The 25,211-nt window shown below is 36.9% G+C and overlaps 1 protein-coding gene across 12 annotated transcripts in view; it reads left to right on the top strand.

Moving 5' to 3' along the window:
* NFIB (nuclear factor I B) overlaps positions 1-25,211 on the top strand; it is a 444,693-nt gene that overhangs the window by 211,696 nt on the left and 207,786 nt on the right. For 11 of the 12 annotated variants that reach the window (XM_077911987.1, XM_077911994.1, XM_077911986.1 and 8 more), the window contains exon 2: positions 5,089-5,620. In XM_077911987.1, coding sequence (XP_077768113.1) covers positions 5,089-5,620 — 532 coding nt within the window. Of the gene's footprint in view, positions 1-4,575; positions 4,700-5,088; positions 5,621-25,211 lie in introns of those variants that run through there. The other variant, XM_077911991.1, reaches the window with a different exon arrangement.

Here is a 25,211-nt window from a genome sequence, read left to right as displayed (position 1 = left end):
GTTAGGTTATTTAAAGCATTATTTTAAACCTCGAAAGGTGTGGGACTGTGGACTTCAGCTCTTAGGAGGAAGTGTCCCCATTTGTAGTTGATAAGCATTTTCTTGGACATTGGCGTGGCAAACTGCGCGGTTAGAGAAGTGTCGCCAGGTCTTAGGTGTGTTGCAATTTTTTTTTTTTAATCCCAACATCACGATGATGCATTTTTATAGTGGACAAATGATTAAGATTTCAATTGTATGACAATTAGAAGCCATTGTGATTGGAAAGGACCGAGGCATTCATAAATTGTGAATGAAGATGAAAACAATGATAAGGCTTATTCAGTGATTGGATACAGTCCTGTAGCTTTTTGGCTGACACATTTTTTATTGTTTATATTTTGTTTGGCATCTGAGTATGATTAACTTCGATATGGCTATTTTCAGCAAGTAACGTGCACTTTAATTTAACAAAACTGGAAAAATGAGTTGCTGAGTTATTTGTATTTTAAAAGGTATGAATAATGGCCAATAAATATGATGATGAAACTGTTTCAGGTATAACGAATTGCCTTCAGTTGTAAAAGTTACCTTTCGTATTACCGATCAGGATTTTTTTTTTTTTTTCTCTTTCTGGTAAACCACGCTCATTTGGCATTATTTTTACATTATTGAAGCGTAGTTCAAATAAAACAAATTGAGGTAGGCTTTTTCGCTTACAAAGTACTGCATCACTTATCCTCACCTGTAAAGGATTGCTTATCTATATTAATTTATATTTCTAGCATCAGCTGCTCAAAAACCTTGCTAGCGATTACACTGCATTTTTTATTTCCTCTAAATATGCACTGTAAAGTCACTAGCTTTATCTTAATTTCTGTAAGTTGGAAATAACATTGCAGCATCGTGACATATGGAATATTAGGAGCATATACAGCATGATCATTCAGCTATCACATTAGTATTCAAGAACACATACTTAACCAACACTAATTCATGATGACTAACATTCTCTCTTGTTTCAATAATGTAAATGTAGGTTGACGTATTAAAACAGTTTTTTGGGATTTAAGGCCTATACTCCAGAAGGAACTGTAGCTTCCCAATTCTCATTTAATATACCTGTGACTTTATGGGTAGGTAATGTAAGATGTTGCAGAAGTAAGGGCACATTAGCGATGTTACTCTTCTATTAGACCAGTAGTTCAGTTTTGTGTTGTAAGAGTCTACTAGCTATAGCAAAATGTTTTTTAGGATGTGTACATACAGAATAGAGAAGCATTCCTAATTGGTTGAAAACTTTAGTGTCTCAGTTGCAATAAAGTATCTAGGTTTTAGAAAGAATTTTAATTCAAAAGGAGCTACAGTTACAGTTGTTGATATTTAGCAAAATGTTATATAAAAGTGTCAGTATATCCATATAAGTCAGTATTTATATTTCAGTATAAGTCAGATAGGAAAGGAAAAATAAGAACCATCATGTATGATTTCATATTTTGCTTTTTCTAAAAGTAATGTAAACCCCTCATAAAACTTTTACTTGGCATGATTGCATTGAATTATTAAAATTTCAAGTTCTTCGTGGAACATACTCTTGATGGTTTATTGTTATATATCAGTGCCCCAAGAATATCTAGTGTTTACTCTTCTACCTCTATATTGGTCTAATTTTCCATCCCTTTCATGGAAACCATTGTTTCTGTGAAGAAAAATAAATATTTCTGGTGGAATTAGGATTGTTTACTTTTACCTTTGCTATTTGTAACTTGGTTATTTATGTTATCAATTTAGTTGAACTAAAGGAAGTTTTAAAAGAGGAATGTCAATGAATTTTAATAGAAATTCTGAAAGGGTGAGATGACATATTACCTTAGTACAGAACCATTGGATCTTAGGTCACTTATATGCTTAGCTTAAAAAACAAAAACAAAAACAAAAAAACGACTTTCCTAATGGTTTAAAGTGTTATTATGATAACCTATTAATTAGGACATTTGAATACCTTTATCACTTCTTTTTTTGGATGAAGACAGTTATTCTCCTTATCCATGTCACTCAAAATTACTAAAAATATATTGCAACTCAGTGTTAGAAAACAGTCATATTTGGGAGATGACATTTAAGGCATGTTAATACAGAAGTGTATGTGACTTATAACAAAGCTCTACTTATCATCATTTTTTTGGAGGCTATGTCTCCTTGTCAAGTGTTTCACTTGAAAGGAATCCACAGAATAGTAAAACACTGAAGCATATTTATAAGGCAACTTTATGGGCTGAGAAAGTTTGCTATTTCTATTTGTCAATAAGAAAAAAAGTATGTTTTAAAACATTATTTGGCAGCATTGGCAATAAACTAAAGGCAATCTAAAAAAAAACATTGTTTTGTATGCATTTGCTAAGAAATTCCAAATTCAGTTCTCAAATTTGCATTTTGATGGTTTAAAATAATTTATTAAAATTTTTAGATTTACTACATGATGATTTGAAACTCAAACAGATTTAATCAATAGTATGTTTGATGTCTTTATAAGAAAATGAAATGTCACTGAACATAGTACTTAAGGATGTAAGCATTTAAGAGTTACCGCACAGCCTAATCGCTGTTGCAATAATATAGCATTTATACAAGCGTGGCAAGGGTAAAATGAATGAGACAAAGCCCTCCCCCCACCCCTGTATCCTTTACATTCTCAACTCCTTAGCTGATGAGTATGTATGTACGTTTTTAAATCATATCAGTAAATCATGGTAAGAGTCAGATTATAGGAAGTGAGTTCCCGAAGCATGTTTGAGCCCACATTTCCTTAAGCAGGGCTTCCTTTGCATTATTTCTAAGGGGGATAAACAAAGTTTTTGTAGTTACAGTGAAAGCCGAAAGCATGGCATCAGAAAGTATATGGAGCTAGGGAGGTCTTATCATGGGCTGTGGTTGCTGTGAGCAAGGGCTGCCTTCCCACACAAAGAACAGATTGTGGTTTAACTCTTTCCATGGCCTACTTTAATATGCTCACATAGTAACCGAATTGTTCAAATCTCTGCTGGAAACTACTGATCGGTGTAATGATTTCCTCTATGGCATTTGGTTATGCCTCATGCTGTGATGTAATCATCTGCATTCTGTATTGTTAGAAAATTTTGATTTATACTCATTCTGCCACAGGACCATTTTACAGCAATATGTTAAAACACTTGATAACTGCATTATTGATTGGATGGGACATACACCTTTTCCGTATGTGAAACGCGTACTGTGAACACGCCGCAGTCTTCAGCATTGAAAACTTGAATTTCATCTTAAAAATGGATTCAAAACCATAGGGGATTTGTTTTTTTTTTTTTTTTTGGTGGACACCTTCTTTGTTAGAGTGTCATGAGTTGCACTTTCTTCATCTTTACCCTCGTGGAATTCATCAGTCTGCTGGTTAGATTGAATTTATTCCACATAATTCAGGGTGACTAGCTCTCATATGTAAATTCTAAGTTTTGGAATACGATAAGTTAGAGAAAGTTATTTTCCTGGTTGGGGTGACAATACAGTCAGTGTGACCAGAAAAGTGGCCGCAGTGGAACTTCTTATTTGCTTCAGATCCTGGTTTATAGCATGCATACAGTATGCCTGCACAGGATGTTAGCTCTTTCTCTAACCAGTAATAGGCCTAAGCTTATGAGACAGGTTTTACCTATAGCAGGAAGTAATGAAACACTAACTGCTTTGGGAAGTAACTTGAAATATCTGTAGGTAAAGATTATCTGCCATTCCTCCCTGCCTCCCTCCCTTAAAAAGGCTTAGATGGAACAGGCAGTAAGAATGCAGGAACCTAAGGTAAACCACTTAATTCAAAAGACAGGATACTGTGCAATCTATACACGTGCAGATTCACAAGCCATTCATACATGCACCCACAGTCCTGCCGGAGAATTCACATGCGTAGCAAATGAATTGTATTGATTCCACAAAAGCAGTAAGTGACCAGCGGTGCACTCCTGGTGTCACCCTGCCACCGCATGCAGAGACACAAAGCATGTAAAGTTGGTGCCAAGTTGCCATTTTTCATTGTTCACCTCAGATTGATTTTTAAGGGGTTTAGAATAATTGCCACACTCATGTGATCGGTTAACAAATTAACTGACTCTGTGGGGCTTCAGGTTCTGTAGGAAAGCTGCCGGAAGAACATTCAGATAATTTTTGTTTTTAACTTTAGAAACTTTTATTGAAAAACGAAAGAGTGTGTCTGTGTGTCTACGAGAGAATCGGAGAGTGTTTGAGTGTGTGGTGTGTGTGTGTGTGTGTGTGTGTGTGTGTGTGTGTCTTGGAGGCTAGTGTTGGTGGTGGAGGGAGAGAACGCACTGCTCAAAGTATGGAAACCTTCTGTTCAGGACACTGATACGACAAGCTGTGTCCTTTGCCCACTTTCCCTCACTGTATACCGGTTTCTCTAGTTACCACTCTTGGAATGGTGCTGTTTCAGTGTTGGAATGTTGGACGTTTGATAAGAAAATGGATCAAGTTTAATGGCGCATGCTCTTTGTGCCACCAGCAGCCTCTTGCTGAGAGCATGCTCCAAAAGCGGGAACTGTGTGGCATTGCACTGAGCATCTATATGCTTTGTGTTTCTGTGCCACAGAGAAGAGAAATGAACTGTGGCATCGCTCCTGCCTTCTGAACAGCTCTGCTCCGATTAAAAAAAAAAAAATCTCACTGTGTTCTTTGTAAAATGGTACTGCTTAGTGTTAGTTGGTCAATCAAATATTTAAATATTAAATTAGATGCCAAGCACCTTGGTTACTTACGTTTTAAAGAATGTAGGATGCACGGTGGGAATGAGGGGGATGGGGCCAGAGTAGAAATACAAATATAAATCTTATTGTCTTTTGAAGAGGCAGTATCAACCTGTAAATTTTGGTGGAAAAAGGGACTGCTTGGCATACTTTATTTTCTTCTTCAACTATTTTGATCATTTTAAATAAGAAAAGAATGTTGTTTTTGTGCATAACTTTTTATAGGGAATTGGGAAGGGATTATAGTTTTATTTATTTATTTTTTTGAGCCTTTAAAACTAAGCTGACTGTGTATATCTCCTTCCTCCCCCCTCTTCATCTTCCACAGGATGAATTTCACCCATTCATCGAGGCACTACTTCCACATGTCCGTGCAATCGCCTACACTTGGTTCAACCTGCAGGCTCGGAAACGCAAGTACTTTAAAAAGCACGAGAAGCGAATGTCAAAGGATGAAGAAAGAGCAGTCAAAGATGAGCTTCTCAGCGAAAAGCCTGAAATCAAACAGAAGTGGGCATCCAGGCTCCTGGCCAAACTGCGCAAAGACATCCGCCAGGAGTACCGAGAGGACTTTGTGCTCACCGTGACTGGCAAGAAGCACCCGTGCTGTGTCTTATCCAATCCCGACCAGAAGGGTAAGATTAGGAGAATCGACTGCCTGCGACAGGCAGACAAAGTCTGGCGTCTGGATCTAGTCATGGTGATCCTGTTCAAAGGCATCCCCTTGGAAAGTACCGATGGAGAGCGGCTCATGAAATCCCCACATTGCACAAACCCAGCACTTTGTGTCCAGCCACATCATATCACAGTATCAGTTAAGGAGCTTGATTTGTTTTTGGCATACTACGTGCAGGAGCAAGGTAGGAGCAGATTGTTCTTTCTTCTGGTACGGCAAACACTGCCCACAAACCCCTTATACGGAATATCTGGCTTGGGTTGGATGGTCCTCGAGGCCCCTAGATCTCCTTCACCCACTCTGGGTAGAGTGACCGGCCCTCTTCTCCTCCCATGTCCACTGCCATGTGCCAGCCATGGACATAGACATGGAGCTTTCATACTCAGATAGGCATGGGTATTTTGCAAAAGACCACAAAGAGATGCGTTTTGAAATGTCTTTGAAATAATATACCTTTTCAAAGACACAGAATGGTCTGCAAAGTACAGTTTATTACAATTCACTTCTTTGTCCTTGGCTACATTCCTTGCATCTACTCATCTTTTCTCAATTTGAAAATGTAACTTTATTTATGCAGAGTCAGATCGCTTTTTAATAATCTATGTATTGGCCTCTTAACTAACAGGGTAGATGAACTTTGTTCACGCATCTAGTCCTGTTGCACTGAAAAGAGACCTAACGTTTCCTATTACAAAATGCTCGAGATAGCCAGTATCAGAAAGCGTATCTTACGGAGACCCAGATTTATTTAATTTAAATATTTCTATCAACACCTACCTTTGATTGTGTAATATTCGCCATAGATGACATGGATTATAGTTCTTGTTTAAATAATTTATGTTATAATATTTTTCCAGCGTGATTTGGGAATACTTAATATCATTAGTTTACTTGAATGTGAATTCATAAAACTTACTGAGGACAAAAGTTGCAGCTCTCCTTACAGAACGAAAGTGGACTGGTTACACTGGTTTAAAATAAATCTCAAAAAGAATGCAGAAACCACATACCATACCTATTAAAAAATACTTGATAAAGACAGTCGTATAAATGTTGCCTGGATGAGTCAAAAATAGGGGATACTTTTGCTGAGTATTTTTTGAGTTCATGAAATATGTTTCTTTATTATTATTTTATATTTTCCATTAAGTAAGTGAGAATTTCTTTTTTTCAAATAAATGTGTCAAGATATAGATTCCCACGTATTAGCAATAGTCCGTATTAAAACATCATTTTAAAAACCAGCATATGAAAAGTGGACTGAAGTTTGATCCGCCACAGATGGTGGGGTCATTTCCTAACTTGGCCTGGTGGTAGGGAAATGGCCTGCAGATAGTCAGGTGGCAGACGGGTTATCTGATGTTCATTATATAAATGCGGGCAGGATTCAGTAAATTGGTATGAACTTTATTATCACCCAGAAAAAATAAAATCTCAAAATTATTCTTTTGACCAGATATCTAGGTACTTGTTATGTGCCTTTTGTCTTTATAATTTCTTGATACACTTTTAGAGATATGCTTAAATGTCATTTAAACATTTTTAGTTTGATTTTAAATAAGATGCTGGACATGATATATTTGAAACTATTACTTTTTTTTTTTTTTTGAAACATTGCATTTGCCATAACCATGCATTTAAGAATTCAAGTCCATGCTTTAGGGAAAAATATTTTTTCACCCTGTGTGTCCTAAAATAAAGGCTCATTAACACATGACACTTAATTTGATTGACAGCTGTCTAGGAGGTGACATCCTAAGGTGGGCTGTATATATGTGTTGGATTGATTGTGAATGTGTTGCAAGTGTGTTGTGAAAGTCAAGGCTGGAAGTAAAGTTTTAAAAAGTGGGTCATGCAACTTTTTTAGTGCAGGGAGGCAAGATTTGCAACCACTTCACTGCTGCTCACATTTTAACTAGCTTGAAGGCTAGCCCTTGAGGTGTGCAAGCATGTACATTCACTCCCAGGGCAGGCAGCCAACTCTCTTGGTTGATGAACTGACAATAAAGAACATATCCTTTGGATTTGTGGAGATAGATTGAAGAAAGAAAAATGCATTAATGCCTTTTGCATCCCACCATTGGCCATGATAATCATGAAGCAACTCCTGGAGACCATGTTTTCAGATAAAACATTGATTTTGTCGTTGTTTTGAGTCTCTATCATAAAAAGCTTTCATTGTTTTATCCTGTACATCTAAGTTGTATCCTCTCCTTCCTGCCCGTGCATCATCTCTTCTTAACATCTGTTGGCTCTTTCTTTGAAAAAGTCATATCAGGATGCTTTTGTGTTTTCCTTTTTTCAAAATTTCTATCTTTTTTTTTTTTATTGGTCAAATGTAGGTTAATTATGTTGTTTTGCAGTGCAATTGATTGGAGAAAGCATTTACAAAGATAAGTCTGTAGTCAATCAAAGTGCTGCCTATTTCCCATCAAGACTTTATTTCTCCTCTAAGTACATGAAAACCCACTTAAGTCGGTTTTATAAATCAGGCAAAGAAGTATGAAGAAAAGCATGAAAGAAAAATAAGAAGTGAAAACTGTAATGTTTACAACAGAATGAGCAACAAAATTACCTTTCCCCCCCTTTTTCTCTGTCTCCCCACTTCTAAACGACTGGGAGGAAAACATGAGAAAGAACAGAGAGAATGCCAAAGATGGTTGCCACTGGCACCAGGATTGGCATCAGACCCTCTTTGTTTAGCTCAGGATGCCTGTGATTTGTTAGTTGGCATCCGCATTGCAGTGTGGAGTGATGTTACAATATATTGACAATTTCCAGATCTAGAAATGTCAATAGTCCTCTTGGTTATTTATACAAGATCACAAACTGCATCTCTTCTGGAGGATGAAATAAAGACCAACATATAATAAAGTTCCATTGTTGGCCAACTTCCTATGCTTTTCTTTTTCCCTTTTTCCCTTTTGGTTCAACCCACACTTCTTCTTCTTTTTTTTTTTTTTTTTTCTTCATGCCCAGCAGCCTCATCTTTTTTGAAATGTGGAAAGAGTTACTAGAGCTTTGACACAAGCTCTAGTTCTACATCTGCATCTGATATGGTTTGGGGAAAAATTTATGCATTTTGAAATCACTTTTGATATATAGTTCATTAGACCTTTGCATCACATGGCCACAAGGCAGTATTTTCTTTAAAGCTAAATCTCTTTGTTATTCAGCTTCTTCTGTGCATATAGCCCGATTGACCGCAATTTAGTCCATTTTTTTCTATTTCTCCACATTATAAAGGGTCATGTTCAATACAGTCATTTATAAAATTATATAAGCCCCCCACTTTACCTCAGATATACACATCATGTGGGAGTAACTGCGTTTAAATCCATAAAATCATTTGACGTTACTGATTCAGAGGGCTGCGCTTCGGTGTTCCGTTGCTACAAGAACCGCCATTTTGTTTGTGAAGTGCCAGGCGAGGGGGAAAAAAAAGGCAGACACTGTGCTTGATGCCAATAATGGTTGCCAGTGGCACCGAGGTTGGCATCAGACCCTCTTTGTCTAGTTGCTGAATGCCTTTGATTCGTTGGTTGGCATCCGCATTGCAGTGGGCACACTGGAAAGTTTTTGACAATCCCTGAATGAAAGCTGCTTGCTTGTTTGCTGCAGCAAACCTTAGCTAATATAAAACCCTTCCTTTTTATTTTTTAGGTGGTTTTTTTTTAAGGCTGTGTTAGATTAGAGGGAAAAAAAATAGCTCTAAAGTGGCCTCCATTTTCCCAAAGATGTTAAAGATGTCCAATGATTCTTGGGCAGGTGGTACCTATTCCCCATATTGTCTTTGTTATTGCATTTAGGAAAGCAAAGCAAAACAAAACAAAACAAAAACCAGGCACGCCTTGCACAGGACACCTTCCTGGGACATAAGTGTGCTGTAGGATGCCGGGTGTGCAGTGAGGGTGTGGAGGACTGGCTAAATGTAGGGATATATAATGCATTCATTATGACTGACTCTGGTTTGCAGTCACATCACTGCTTATTTTTTATGCCATTTGTCGTTAACTCGGTTTCCACCCTTCCATATTTTACAGTAACATGTTGAGAGGATCTAACTTATCTTTCTAGTTAGTAATGTGGAACAGGGTAAATGTTAAAAACAAAAACAAAAACAAAAACAAGCAAACCTTCATGAGGAAACCTATGTGTTCAGGTCTGATACAAATCCTTCGTTCCTGAATTCCTCACTTATGCATCAGAATGTTGCCGGCTTCTCAGTGCACCGTTCTGCACACCAGGAAAACCAACCAAAAGGCTAAAATAATTTTGGTTGACGTTTCCTAGATAGTTAGCATTAATATTGCTTTCCGGTTAACCACCATTATCTCGTTAATTAATAAGAAGGATTAGCAGTCCTACCCAAAGGGCTGCAGAGAAGGAAGTCTGGCCTATGGGAGGCCTTGAGTCCAGGCTGTGTCCTGTCTGAACAGGGGGTGGGGGTCGGGTTGGGGGTGGGGGGTGGAGGGGGGCCTGGGCTTTCTCTGAGGCAGGGAAGGGTTTTGAAGACAAAGCTCAAAACACACAAGAAGTTTAAAGATCTCAAGAGATAGTAACTGTTGTCCTGAACTGAACAGATTAGAGTTTAAACTAAGTCAGCCTGATTTTTGGCCCGTACTTTGCACTCCTATTAAACATGTTTCGGATACTGAAGAGAGTCCAGGAACCTCTCATGGCTCATGGCTCTCCTCAAGGAGGAGTTTCCTGTAGCCTTGGGGAACCCTTAAAGTCATGATCCACTGCTGGATGGCAACTTTCGTTGTTTTATTGTTAAGTGTTATGATAATTGAAGTACATTTTGACGTTGTGAAAAATGTGACTTGTTTACAGGGGAGGCTGTAATCGTTGTTACTGTTTTTGAAATAAAATCCTTCCCGGTTGTCACATATCATTAGCGAGGAAGCAAATGCTAAGAATTATTTTCCTCCCTCAGTTACTGACTTTTAGAATCCTTTTGGGTAACCATTATTTCTTTATGAAAAGCGTATGTCGATAATTGTTTGCAAGTTGACAGCGGATTTTAACATTTTAATAAATTTCACTTCATTTGCAGGTATTTCCCATTTTGGGGAAAAACTAAGATTTCGTAATTTGTTAAAATGAGGCTGCTCTTTAGGGTGATCTGGTGTGCTGCTGGCATTGTGAAGGGCTCAGAGAGCATAAAGTTTGTGTGCACGTTTGATTTAGGGGAACACTGTTAAGTTTTCCCATCTAGCATCCTGTCCTTGACTGAACTCATGAACTCCAGTGCACATTTGTTTGCATTCTGGCTCACACACAATTCACCAGATAAAGAATAGCTCTTACTGGCATGTCTTGCTCCTAGGCTTAATGAGACCTTTGTGGGAACATATATTGTAAGATAAGATACTTAGCCATTTTCTCACTGATAAGAAGAAAACAGAGTCTGGGGGCCAGAAGCTCACCCTCTCTGCCATGATGTCCCTGCCATTAAGATAGCTCTGCCAGACAATTCAAGAGTTAAACGCAGAGGCCCCAGTTGCCAGCTGGGGAAGCTTGGCATCTGTGTTCTGATATGGCAAACTAAGCTCTTGCATTGCTGTTAATATGATTTCACTTTTCAAAGGGAAAGTGGAGAGAGAGAGGGAATGAGAGAGAGAGAGAATGAGAGAGAGAGAGAGAGAGAGAGAGAAGGGAGAGGCTTGTTTGTTACATCAATTATGATTCCAAACATTAAAAAAATATATATAGTGACCCACTCTCTTGGGGCAGCACAGTTGGAAAGATATCCTACTGACAGCATTAGGCATCCCTTCCACCTTCTACCCTCCTCCCCACTCTCCATACACAGCAGTCCACATTTTATAATAAAAAATATTCACCTAGATGATGGGTTTGGATTTGCAAATTTAGTGCACTATGCCTCTTGTGGGGTACAGTGACTCCATGTGTAAAAGAATGAAAATGCTGTTCATTATTCAGGAATAATGGAAGTTTTGAGGAACTATGGACTGCAGAGACAGGAGATGGTGGTTGGGTTTCCCAAAGGTGACTCTTTGACAGACTCAGCATGGGCCTGGGAGCTGGGCAGGGCCACTTAGGGAGGGCATCTATGGCCACAGCCTAAGTTCTTTAAAGTTGCTATTTCCCAAAGTGGTACATAGGGAGTATTTCCACGCATGGAGGTAACAGAGAGTGGGTAGGATCTCTTATTTACTTAGTTGTTTTTCCGTAAATTTCCTTCTAAACTTAGGAGGGGATCGCTAAAAGGAAATTCAAGTTTTAATCCTCCCTTAACTTTTTCCTTTCAAATTCGGCATTACTACTTGAAACAATCCAAGATATCGGACTTAGTAAAGCCTTTCTCCTAATATACGTTCATTATGCTTGATTGAACTGAAAAACCAGGCCAATGGGCTTAAAAAGAAAACCCCTGTAACGACACTGTTTGGCCCTTCACATCTCTGCTGACCTGTTAGGATTTCAGCACCTGACGAGGCAGGGACCGACCCAATGCAAGGCTGAGTCAGAATTCTCTGGAATTCTTAAAAGTTGAGATAAGTAAGTTTTCACTTCTGGCATCCCAGTGGCTTGTATGATAACTGACTTTATAATTAAAGGAATAATTATTGCTTTGTTGGAAGTGTAGGGTTACAGAGAGTGGAAATAGCATAGGAAAAACTTTCTGAGACGGGAGATCATTAAATATCTAAAATGATGGGGGCACGGTCTGGGGGGATCCCTTACCATGCAACTCGCTTTTGGGGTAGAAATTTCTCTTCAGCCTGGGAAAGAATAGCATTTTCTAGTTGGAAGTTGAAAGCAGAACTTGAGACACTTGAGGCGTTTTTGTTCTGTGCTGTGGCAGAGCCAGTGATTAGCCAACGTAATGTTCAGAGCAAAGTTTTCCAACTTTTTTCCCTCCATCCTTGTGGAGGAGGAATAATTTTAGAAATCTCAAGGACTAGTGGTTATGCGATGGGAAGCCGGAGTGATTACAACAGCGTGCCTCAGCGCCAAGCATAGCAAGAGGGGAGCTTCCTCTGAATCATGTGCGCTTTTCTGTGGCAACGTGGTATGTCATCTCATTTTAAAGAACATTCTTGGGTCCTTGAACTCTAATTACGCGATGTGGTTAATTTAACTGAATTCAGTTGTGAGGATTTGGCATAGAGGATAAATCATCAGACTGCAGAGAACTTGTGAAAACGAAGTGCGTGTAGTGAGGAGTGAGTCCGTGGGATTAGCTTGTATTAGACTGAACGGTACAGGATGTGAGGCTAATGGGACTTGAATGGCTGGGCTTTGGGTTGTTATATTATTCAGAAAATTGGAAGAAATGGCTAGCAATTAACCAATGAGGTGGAAAGACCTTGAGGCTGAATTGAAGGCCACACATCGCAAAAAAAATCCCTAAAATGTACATCAGCAATGTTCTGAGATAGGAATGCAAGCTCTTCTTGAGCATAAATATATTGTTTATAATAAAACACTTAGAAACACACATTCTCTCTTTTATGATGATAGTTTAAACAGGACAGCATTGATGAATCACAGACAAATTAAAGAACTCTGAATAAGGACTATATAATTGAAAATATGGGGTGATGGATGAAGTAATTTTACTAGCTGAGAGTTGCCTGGAGGTTGTATATTTTCGGAATCCCATTTTGAGGCAGTTCAGAGCATGTAGTAAGTTATGGATGAAGCACAAATCATTTGAAAATGGGATTTGTTTAAACAAGTGCAAAAAAGAAAGAAAGAATTGCCCTTGAAAAAATTCTTTATTCTGAGTATATGTAGTTTAAAATTTTTGGTTAGCTCTAACTCTGTTTCTCAAAATAGAAGACCCTAATAAATGGTATTCAATTGAATTTTAAAATACACACATCTCCCACAAAACGACACAGAAGCATTTAACAAGTGTCAGTTAATATTCAGTGACCCTAATATATATTCTGATACTGAGTGAAGCTGAAGATTCCTTTAAAAACTTGATTTTTCAAAACTCCCATTGAAAAAAAATACATGGAAAAATGCATCACTGTTAACAGGGAATGGCAGAGCTTAGGACAAAAATCTAATCATGAGCACAGATGTTAAGAAAGTTATTTGAAGTGGAGTGTATTCTGTAACTCTTGTGAGTAGGGGATTACCTTTATGCCCATGTTAATAACACTAGTATGTCAATATGAAGTCTATACCCCTCTATTAGTGAAATCTAAAGTGTGAAAAATGTGCCTGCTTAGGACAACTTGTATTTTATTATTCTGACATCTGCAGTTTCTGGATGGATTACCTTAAATTTGCTATGCTATGTTAAAAGCCTTGTTTTATGAGGTCGGTCTCAGCTTCTGGCCTTGGTGTCAGGAACCCTGCTACGTGATGCAACTTGCCTTGTTAGGTTTAATTGACCAAAGCTGATGTGTTAAAACAATTCATTTGTGCTGTAACTTATGCCCTGGCTAAGTTGCTACCTGAATCCTTTGACCTTGACTTGTCTGGGTCACGAAATGGCTGCAAGCTGTTTGACCTTTCTATTGTGCAGTAATGTCACTGTTTCCTCTTATTCTTTTATGGTAATAGCTGACAAAAAGCCCCAGCCCTGACTTTACACCCCAGTGGATTCAAGGCGTCCCTCTGCAGTAGCTATGTCTTCTGTTTGACATGGTCTGGCTGTAGAAGTGACTTTCTTTTGTTTGCTGACAGTGATGGGGACAAATTTGCAGCCCTCCTTGCTACAAGAGGTGGGGGATAGTATTCTGGCATTTGGAGGGATTTGAATTCCTTCTGCTTAGATTTTCAGTTTCCGTGTTTTATGATGATGCATATCACAATTTCCTTTTCCCCACTCTTCTGAGGTCGACTTTTCAGCTTTTTATATTTATGATTTCCTCAATAATTGCTTTTCAACATTTTCAGCTGTTACAATAAAAATATTTTATTGTCATTACATAGGGTAAAAGCGATAAATTTAGTTATGCTTTTGGTTACCAATATGTAAGTCCTAAAACAACTGACATTTAAACTTCACCCTATAAATCTTTGCCCAGTTTTGGAAAAAGCCTTGTACTAACCATGTAGGACAAGACAAAATTTAAGAAAAAATCAGTCATGTTGTAACTTTATGTATTCCACCTTACACGTCAGTTTATAGTTTTAGAGGAAGCCTATTCTTTGTGACTTAAATAGCTAAGTCCCAATATATAGTAGCGAACCTTTAGTAGATTTGAAGTTTTTATTTCTGTGGGGACTTTTGCCAGCATATGAAATTAAATATTTATTTTAATGAATACAAAAATTGTTTTTCTATTCTTTATGAAGACCCATATGCAAAAATGGAGTTTTACCTCTGTTCTCTTCTGAAGCAGTGAAATAGTTTTATTTTTAAAATATTGGAAATGCCTTCTAAAATGTTAAAACACAGATATTTTTATCCTACCAAATTTTTCTTTGCCAAATATGACATTGTAGTTCATGATTTTTCCTATATTTGCCAGATTAAATATTTAAAATCCAAGCTGTTACATTTTATTTTTAAATTATTAGTGGAAAAAAGGAAGTTTAAGTTAGAATGTGCATTTCCTTACTTGTATGCCGCATACTGTTTATACATGTGTGTGGATACACTGACAGATGAGAGACAATGTGGCACAGGCACTAGAACCTTGGGAGAAAAGCACTAGATTTTTCTATTCCCATTTTAAAGAATATCTAAAAATGGCAGGTGAGAGTATTTTACTTTACTTCTCTTTTTTTTTGGTGGGGGGGGGCTGTTTTTTTAAACTATCCCCCCCCCCCCCCCCACTGGGAATGTTCACAAGATCAAGGAATTTAAATGCCTCTCAGCATTAATTGTGTTGGTAATCCAGCATCCCAGGGGTTCAAGAAAGAGAGTATGAAATACACTGAATCTGATTTTACTCAAGAGCCTTAGTTTCTTTCTCTCTGTTCTATAAAAACCAGTCTAGACTCAAAGACATGCATCTCTCTTGACTTTGTGCTCACTCGTTGGCTCCCTCAGTGGTAGAGCCAACGTAGAGTGGGGTTTGGATGTGGTTAGAGGGCTAATGGGACAGATGCAGTGGGACTGTGGTTGGAAAACAGCGACCAGCCCCTGAGAATTTCAGAAATGTCTATTACTTCTTCTTGAAGACAACCTCAGTTCCTCCACTGAAAGAATTTAGAACAATCTCTCGGGTTCAAAGAGGTTATGTTCCTGGACCATAGGTAATTGGTGGATGTTGCTGTGCGTGTGCGTGCTTGGGAGTACGCTCCAGAGAGTTGAAGAGGAAAAGTGAAGTTGGAAAAAAAAGAAAAAAGAGAAAGGTAGGGCTTAGATCTTGCAGGAACTATTTAAGGACGGTTTCTTCATAGATTGGAGAGCAAATATAATGAAATTTAAAATACTATGCCAGCCTTTGAATTTGGGGTTGCTTTTGGAGTTGAACACAGCTCCCTTCTTCTGGCCGTTTTAGATTTTTTCCAACATAGAAAGTAAGTGCACACATCTGACATTTAGGGATTTGCTCTTGGTTCTACCCTTTATCAGCTTTGTGACCTTGGTCAAGCCAGTTCAGCTCCATGTGTTTTGGTTTTCTGTTTTGTAAAATGGGGATTAAAATGTCTACTTTACAAGACTGTTTTAGGATTAAATGAAATAATTCATGTAAGCAAAAGCAGTAATGTTATAAATAGCCATTATTACTCGTTATAAAGGAACATAGCATAAAGATAAATGTAGAGGAGCGAGGCTGATGTTGGAGAGGAGTGATTGGAGGTTGAAGGAAGAGGTCCTAATTAGTTTTTACATATCAGGTGATGAGACATTCCCAAGAGAAAATTGAAGTCTCTGATGACAGTGATGCGAATAGATATTTGTTGGTAAAACCTCTGAATGTAGGCAGAGGAAGTTAGCTAGTTGTATATGGTTTTAAAATCTACTTAAGTTAGGATCACTGTACAGTTTAGCAATCCTTTATGTCAGATTTGCCAGAGAAGTAACTTCTTGATCAAACTAGGAATATTTCAAAGGAAGGACTAAAATAATTTTATTAGCAGCTCTCTGAATAAATAACTTAACTTTGATATCAAATGAAGGGTGTCCTAGCAAGACTTGTAATTCATTGCATTCCAGTAAAAGCCTAAGACTTTTATTTACCAAAAAATTAAATTGCCAGCATTTGGGAGAACTACACTTAAGTTTTAAATTTGGTTGGACAGACGTGATGATATGTGGCTAGACTGGATTGTTCTTGTCGAAGAACATGCTGCTGGTTTTTAGACTCTAAATCTGACAGTGCGTTGTTCAGAAATGACCCCAAGTTGAGTCAAAACTCAAAACGTTTAATTAGTTCCATGAATTGTTTTGACTTTATTACCATCTAGTGCCTCTCCTTTAAGTCAGTCTTCCCTGTTTATCCTTTTTATGGTGTTAAGAAAATTAAATGATCTCCAGAGGAAAAAAGTTCCTATTTCTTACTTAAAGTGATTTCACTTTTACTAAGAACAACACTGAGCCAACTGGGAGGGGGTTCAAACATTCCCTTCTTCTCATGCTAGATTTGGGATCAGTGTTTGACTTTAGTGGCTCTGGGTGGCTGGATCCTTGTGGTCCTGAAGCCACTTTTGTGGGCCAGATCTGCAGGGAGCTCGTCACGGTCCTTGTTGTCCATGGCCGGAGGCTTGCTCCTCTCCCTCGCTCTGCAGAGTGGGTTTGGAAGGTGGAGAGATTCACCATACCCACAGTCTCTACCAGAGAAGTGCCTAAACTCACATGTCACATTAGTGCTGTACACAAAAAAGAAAATTCTTACATGAAGCATTCTATGATGATGATACCTGGGAGTTCTAGCCAAGAGTTAGTAGGAAAAGCTGTCTCACTGTTTGTTCATCAGTTAAAGGATAACTGGGACATGCAGCAAGCAGAATCAGAACATTGATTAGCTTGTTTGGATTCTGGCACATAATTTTAAATAATCGGTGTCATGCGTTTTCTTTTTGAGAACATACCTGGTATTTACTTGCTATTCTTCTGTTTGTGGGATACATGAAAAAAAAAAAAACATATATTTTAGTACATGAAGCAAATTCTATCCAAAATTTTTCAACGTATGTAAAATGGTTTGTTGTTGATGGCAGAAGGATTTGGTATTTTATCTTTCTAATGCCTTGGAAAAGCTTTGTTTGCACTTAGGATTTAAAGTCGGTGTAGACCTAAAATAGGAAGGCATGTATGGTTCGTGCTTCTTAAATACTGGTTGCCTTTCATAGCCTCCTGGAGATGCTAACATATTTCTTCAAATTTTCTGATGGTAAAGTATTAAAATTTTTGGATAAGACTTAGGGTTATCATGTAACAATATCTGTTCTATTTACAGTCTCCAAATAAGGGAAAAGCTGCTTATAGTAATATGAGGATCACTGGTCTTACAATAATTAAATAGACTTGTTATACTACATTAATCCCTTTTGGAACATTTGGAATGACTTCTTAGTACTAACAAACATAGCATTAGGGCCTAAAATTAATCTGCTTTTGGTATCCAACATTTTATAATATAAAACATGTGTATAGAGAAACATATTTCGGGTTTAAGATGAGTTCATGGGAGGACAAAATGAAATTATAATAGGGTTTGATTCCAAGTACTGATAAAATATGGAATTCATTTACAATCAGGATAGGTAGACAAATTGTTTTTGGTAAGTTTTTGTGTTTTGGTGAATACAATGTGTGGGCTTTCAGAATCACTTTCCGCTTGAGATCCCAGTTTTGTACATGACACACGAGGTATATGCAGTATGAAATGGGAGCATTTCGATCCACTATCCAGGAGGTTGAGTTTAACACCTTGTGAGCCGTTTTTTTCTTGGTACTTGCATTGATATGGCTACTTACTGATCCCAAAGAAAATGAAATGGACTCAATTTTAAAGTCTGGTCCAGTCTTATTCTGTGTTTTGTAGAAATGGTTTAAGTTAACAGCAGACTCTGCTTTCACACAGCATTATTACAGATTCATTGAAGGGACTTCTGAGATAGAGTTATGTTACATCTTCTGTTGTAGAAGCCCCACGAGGCATAATTTCCTCCTCAGTGTAGGCTATTTTATTGTTGAGTTTGTCACACCAAGGATGTGAATTCAGCCTTGGGTGTACCAGTTCCAGGGGAAATATTTAGTGAAGGATGAAGGGTTAGTTCACTTCTAGGACAAATTGTGTGCGTCTGTACAGAGAAACTATGGAAGTACTGAATGTATCGAGTGGTTTGCAACCATTTTAGACCATGTGCCTGGGACCAGGGAACACATTGTCAGGGAAAAACATGATGTAGCAACAATATTAGATCATGCAAATGAGACTACTGAATAGTAATAGTTATGGGCAATATTTTGGAAAACACTGATTAGTGACAGTTTTATTACAGCAAATGTATGTATCAAGTCCCCAGATTTCATTGTAATGCACTGAAAACAGATGTCAAAGTGTCCCAAACAGAATTTCATGGTTAATCTACATATTGCATGGAAAGTACAAACAAACCATTTAGAATTCTGTTATTTAATCCTTTTAGAAGGAATGAAAATATACAATTTAGATTTACTCCATTCTTTCTTTTAATTTCAGTTTTTGTTTTCTAGGGGCTGATGATAAGTTATTTTTTTTTGTTGTTTGCTATTTTCTTAAGATGCATATGGGAGAAGACATATCTGCATATGGACATGGTTTTACTTAATGTACTTTGAACTGTAAGTTTCTGAACATAATGTCTTTGCATTAAAAAATGAAAAAAAGAAAAATTAGGCTCTAAATTATTTAGTGACCTGGTAATGGAATTACTTCCTTCTATTTTTTTTGTTTACTGATGTATAGTTACATTATATGCCACTTAGTGACTGAAGCAGCGTGCTGAAGAGGAAGAGAAGACAAATGGTAGCCCTACTACTTGCAAGTACCATGGAGATTTTGGGCCTCTCAGGGACTCTGTTTCTCTCTCTGTCATGAGAGAGTATTGGTTATAGGACTCCTACTATCCCTCTTAGCTCTGGCATCTTAGGAATTTGGCTTCTGGTTACCTTGGCAGAGGGATATCCCCTCCATGTTAAGCAATATTTAGTAAAGTTTAGCATACTCTTGTTAAATTTGGGGTTTTAATACATTTTATTTATTAAAAAGAAGTTGAAAATGTGTAACTTGCCAATTGAGTAACACTTTCATGTTGCTCAATTCAAAGTCCAGTAGTCAGATCATTTGGTTTAATCTAGATAAAAAGCTTGCTTTTTTTTTTTTTTTTTTTTTTTTAAAGAAAGAGGTCTTTAACTCACAGAAGTTTAGAGCTGTGGGAATCTCTAGAGACCTCCTCACTTTACGGCTGTGGGTACTGAGTCTAAGAGAGGCCGAAAGCCACTTTGGTTGTTTGTGTTAGTTTTACTGCTATAAGGACATAAATAAGCATAAATAGTGAAAAGTATTATTTTGTGAACATAGCAGCAGAGTTTTTTTTTTTTTTTTGAAAGGAACATAGAGGGAAATCATGATTACAAGTCTTAGTATTATCATTTGTAACTTACTGAAATCAGTTGATTTAAGAGTCCCATTTTTTTATTTCATATCTTTTCATAGGATATATTTTAATGATGTCATTCTGCAGCCATGGTCCTCATGAGTATGACTGCCTTTCTTTTTTTCAGTGCATAGAAAATATTTCTTAAGCTATGGTCAGCTAATAAGGATTGGATACTTGTTGGAAAACAGAGAGGATCCATTAAAAATGTATTGCCAGATTTCCAGTCATATTATAGGTCATGTTTGAGATTGCTTCTAAGAAAAACTGATTTTTGGAAGTTAGATATTGGAAGAAAAAGTGGGAACTGGCAATGAATTGGTTTAAGCTCTGCTTCCTGGATGTCTACAATTTTCAGATTATCTTGATAATTGCTATACTTCCATTTTCCTTTGTGTGGTATATGTCTCTCATCGTAGCTGAAAAAATTGTGCTTTTTTTCAAGTTTAAAACAAACATCCAAATACCTTCTTTTATTGAAGAGATGTTTCTAAGGATTTTTTCTTAGTTTAATTTTTAGAAACCAAAACACATTAAATTCACAAGGGAATTCAATTTTAAAAGGAAACTTTCAGTGAATCTTTTTGCTAAGGTAAGAATTTTTTATAACATAAAAGATTTATCTGCAAATTAAATTGTTTTATGAGTGTCCTGTAATGTGCTTAGTTATCCCTGAATATAGCAGAATTAATAAATTGAAGCAGAGACATTAGTAGTATTAGAAAAAGTTTAATATCAGTTACTTCCAGTAGCTAGCTTCTAGTTTGATATTTTATAGAGAAAGCTTGAAAGCATGTCTATTTTTTTATTTTTTATTTTTTTTTAGATTTTATTTATTTATTCATGAGAGACAAAGAAGCAGAGACACAGGCAGAGGAAGAAGCAGGCTCCATGCAGGGAGCCCGATGTGGGACTTGATCCCGGGACTCCAGGATCACGCCCCGGGCTGAAAGCAGGTGCTAAACTGTTGAGCCACCCAGGGATCCCCAGCTGAAAGCATGTTTAAAAGGCACAATTATAGGTGGAAAAATAGATAAATAAGAGATGGCTGTTGTACAAGAGCATGACACCAGAATCAATGGAAATGTTTTGGGAGCACGCAATGAAATAGATAATCTTTATTTGTTAAATAAATAAATATGGATTACTTAAAATGAATATAGAATGTTATGGGCAAATCAGGTAAGTGTTACTGAAATAATTTGAAGGAAATTCCTCACACTGGGAAAATCTACTTTTTACTGAGACTCGTTTTGTTTCTTTTTGTATCTCCACTGGCAGTTGGCCCATTGGCCCCCTTAGAAGTTCTGTCTTCCCCACCTTGTGTATCCTTTAAATGCCAAGAATGAGTACAATAATAACGTAGGAAACGTAGTGTCCATATTAGCAATACAGCATGTTCTGGAACCAAGCTGCAGGTTTAAATGTTTGTCTTACTACTAGTCACTATGTGATTGGGCAGATGAGTTCTGTTTTCTAAGATTCGGGGCTTCCTGAGCTCCTGAGTGGGCACCTACTTTACTTGGCAGTTGTGAGGGTGACCCAGAAAGGTGCTTGTGAGGTGCTAAGCACTGTGCCTGTCATTATGTGGCTCCTCAGTAAGATGCTTGAAGTCAATTGCTGTGATTTCCCCAGAAGCTGGTGTGGGGCCACCACAGAGTAGGTCCTGAGTACTTATTGTTCAGTGAGTGAATGTTCACCACCTCTGGTGAGGATTCAGGAAGACTTGATCTCCCTCCGTGGAGCAGAGCGGTCAGTTAGGGATGATACTATGGCAAAAGTGGGAAGAAAAAAATACTAATGTGGCAAAATTAAAATGTACTTGCTCAGTGAATTGACCCCTAAAGAAGTGAACAGTGTTGAACTGTAGCATGTCATGATGCTCATTTCAGTATTTGCAGGTGACATAAGGAAACAGCATCTCCTAGGAGCATACAGACACTCTGGATTCCTGTATAAGTGTCTTCTTAGAATCTAGTATACTTTACTATTGCCTGTTATTCATAAGGCCTTTCATTTGGGTTATAAGGAAATCCCAGACATATACATTATCAGAAACAAAAGGGAACATACCCATAACTGTTGCCTAGCAGGGAACGCTTGAGGCAAAATAGTATTTACGCAGGAAACCGACACTTTAAAATCCCAAACCTTTTCATGGGCTTGAATGGTGGTATATAATTTTTCTCCTTTATGTCTCCATTAACACTGAATTATTGTCCCGCAAAAAGTTTAGAAAGAAGTATCTCTGTATTTTTTGTAAGATTTTTCTCTGAAGAATAATTTTTTCTTACTCATTAAAAATGTTACATAATTTTAAAAAATCATTTCATTGATAATATATGTTAAGTACTGAAAAAATTTTATTCATTTTATCATTCATTAACTTTTTCCAAAGTGTGTGTATATACACTTTGGAAAATATATGGTATTTATATATGGTATATTATTTCTTTTTATTTTGATATGTGATTAATATTCTATATATATCATACAGTCAGGGAAGTAGACATATATGAATTTATTAAAATTTGCCTTTCTTTTTTTTTTAAGATTTTATTTATTTATTCATGAGAAACACAGAGAGAAAGAGGCACAGACAGAGGCAGAGGGAGAAGCAGGCTCCGTGCAAGGAGCCTGATGTGGGACTCGATCCCGGGACTGTGGATCATGCCCTGGGCAGAAGAAGGCAGACGCCCAACCACTGAGCTACCCAGGAGTCCCAAAATTTGTCTTTCAAAGAAAGTACAAAATGCTTGGTAGAACAAAAAGGGGAAAATGGTTGAAAAATGTGTTTATTGAGTAGGAGCTCTGTGCTGAGCACCTTCAGTTTCTTAAGGGATTAGAAAAAAAAATAGTGAAAATATAGATGTCCTCTCCCAAATAATTTACAAGTAGAAAAGAAAGGATAATGATCACATGCAGTGTTTATGAGAAAGAAAAATGCCAGATATTGGAATAAGCATGTAACTAACTAATGGTCTAACCAACTACTATATATAGATAGATTTGCTGAGCTCTCTGGGAGGAGACCCTGTGGGAGTGTAAAGGAAAGGTCACAGAGAGGAGGTGATTCTTCAGCAGGGTTTTCTCAGGGGTTATGTAACAAAAATAAAATAATGAAACAGATAACCAAGGACCTACCTCTTATAAAAATGATTTGTTTGGCAATGATAGATACTGTGCTGAGATGGGTATATTTTGTGGGGTTTTGGGCAACAAATTTGGCATTTTGTTTAAAAAGTTTATTAGTAGAAGAAAATTCAGATAGAGAGCTTTAACCAAGTTGCTGAGATACTCAATACTAAATGGCTTTGATTGCTTCATCTCTCTTTTTTTATTTTAGCGTGGCTAGTGAATTGAATTCTAATATCTAAATTATTTTTATGTATGGCCAAGCTCTTAGATTTCAATGTAATTTTATATACATTGTTTAAAAATGTTTTATATAATAGCTTTTTAAATTAAGTCTTGTGTTTTTTATTGTTTTTAATTATAATCTTGATTGGAAAATGAGAATATATGGCATATATCTAATGATTCATTTTAGGTATTTTAGAATTGAGAAGGTAATTCTATAGGCAGGTAAAAAAATCTGGAAAGCAGAATATTCTCCAAAAAATGTTTTATTTAAAAATTATTCTGAAAAAAAATATTCTGAAGTTCACTGAATTAAATTTTGTGTCCAGTTTACATCACTATTATTATTATTATTATTATTTATTTTTAAAATAAAGAGTAGCTCCCCAACTTAGTAGAAAGAAAAAAGAATTGGTTCAGTGGAATAAGATGTGTTTTATTGTTGAGCTAAAGTACCTGTTCTGATGCAAATTTATACTTTTGTTACTAAAAGCAATGGATTGATAATAGCGACCTACCCAACAATAAAATAACCCCTGGCTTTATATGTTGAATTTTCCCAATATGTTTTTTGTCTCTGTAAACGATATCTGTAACAGAGTATAGTGTTTCCTCATAGATAATAAGAGAAAAAAATATAAAAGGAAAACTCTCGTAATTCTTTGACTATTGCTATATTTAGCTCTTTTAAAGTAGCTTTAAAATTTTAAAGGTTATCAGGCTTAACTCTTAAAGATAGAATTGAATCCAATGTGTGAGATTCTGTTTCTCTATGTTTCCCTCGTCTCCTCAGACAAATACAAAGTGAATGTAAGTTCTTAGAGGGCAGTGATCAGGTCTTCTCTTTTTTTCATACTTCTCTTTATTCTCCATAAGGGTATATACAGTGTTGATTGTTTAGTGGAATGTTGATTCTGATGTGCAGAGGTAGCAAGATTATGATCAATGAAATGTAAAAAGAGATCTGTTTCTTTTTTTTTTTCTGGAGATATTTATTTATTTATTTATTTATTAATAAATTAATTTTTTATTGGTGTTCAATTTTCTGGAGATATTTATTTATTTATTTTTTAATAAATTAATTTTTTATTGGTGTTCAATTTTTTTATTGGTAACCAACATACAGAATAACACCCAGTGCTCAAAGAGATCTGTTTCTGTGTGCCATTTCATGATGGCATTTCAGAGCCATTTTATCTACACATAGATTTATTTAAAAAATTTTTTTAAAAGATTTTATTTATTTTTTCATGAGAGACAGAGAGAGAGAGAGAGAGAGAGAAAGAGAGAGAGAGAGGCAGAGACACAGGCAGAGGGAGAAACAGGCTCCATGAAGGGAGCCCAATGTAGGACTCGGTCCCAGGTCTCCAGGATCATGCCCTGGGCTGAAGGCGGCACTAAATCGATGAGCTACCTGGGCTGCCCTACACATAGGTTGTTTAGTCATTAGACAGGTATTCGCTGAATTCTTACAATATTTCAGGCACTGTGTGCCAGTTACTGGAATTACAATATAGAGAAGACAGGAATTTTGCTGACATTACGGTAGGGAAAGACCATTTAAAAAGGATCTGATGTTTATGTTTCTTTTTTTCTTCACTGGAAAGCACTGCCATTAGATGCTTAATAACTACTTTGTGTAGAGAGTAATGGCAGTGAGGATACAAAACCTTCTGAGGGAATGACTTCTGAAAACGTGACAGTTTCTAAGGAAATAGATCATGAGAATGGGTTATTCTGATGAACAAATGTAATTTATTCATCTGTGTGACAAGAAATATTTTTGTAGGGTACATATGGTAATACCGCGTATGCTCTATGACATCTTGTAGCTTATAGCTTTTCTTGCAGGGAACTGGAAATGTGTCAGGGTGCCTTTCTGA

Source organism: Canis aureus, chromosome 10, assembly GCF_053574225.1.
Source record: "Canis aureus isolate CA01 chromosome 10, VMU_Caureus_v.1.0, whole genome shotgun sequence".
Taxonomy (NCBI): Eukaryota; Metazoa; Chordata; class Mammalia; order Carnivora; family Canidae; genus Canis; species Canis aureus.
Note: the sequence above shows the minus strand (reverse complement) of the source record. Positions and strands in the feature narration are given on the sequence as shown.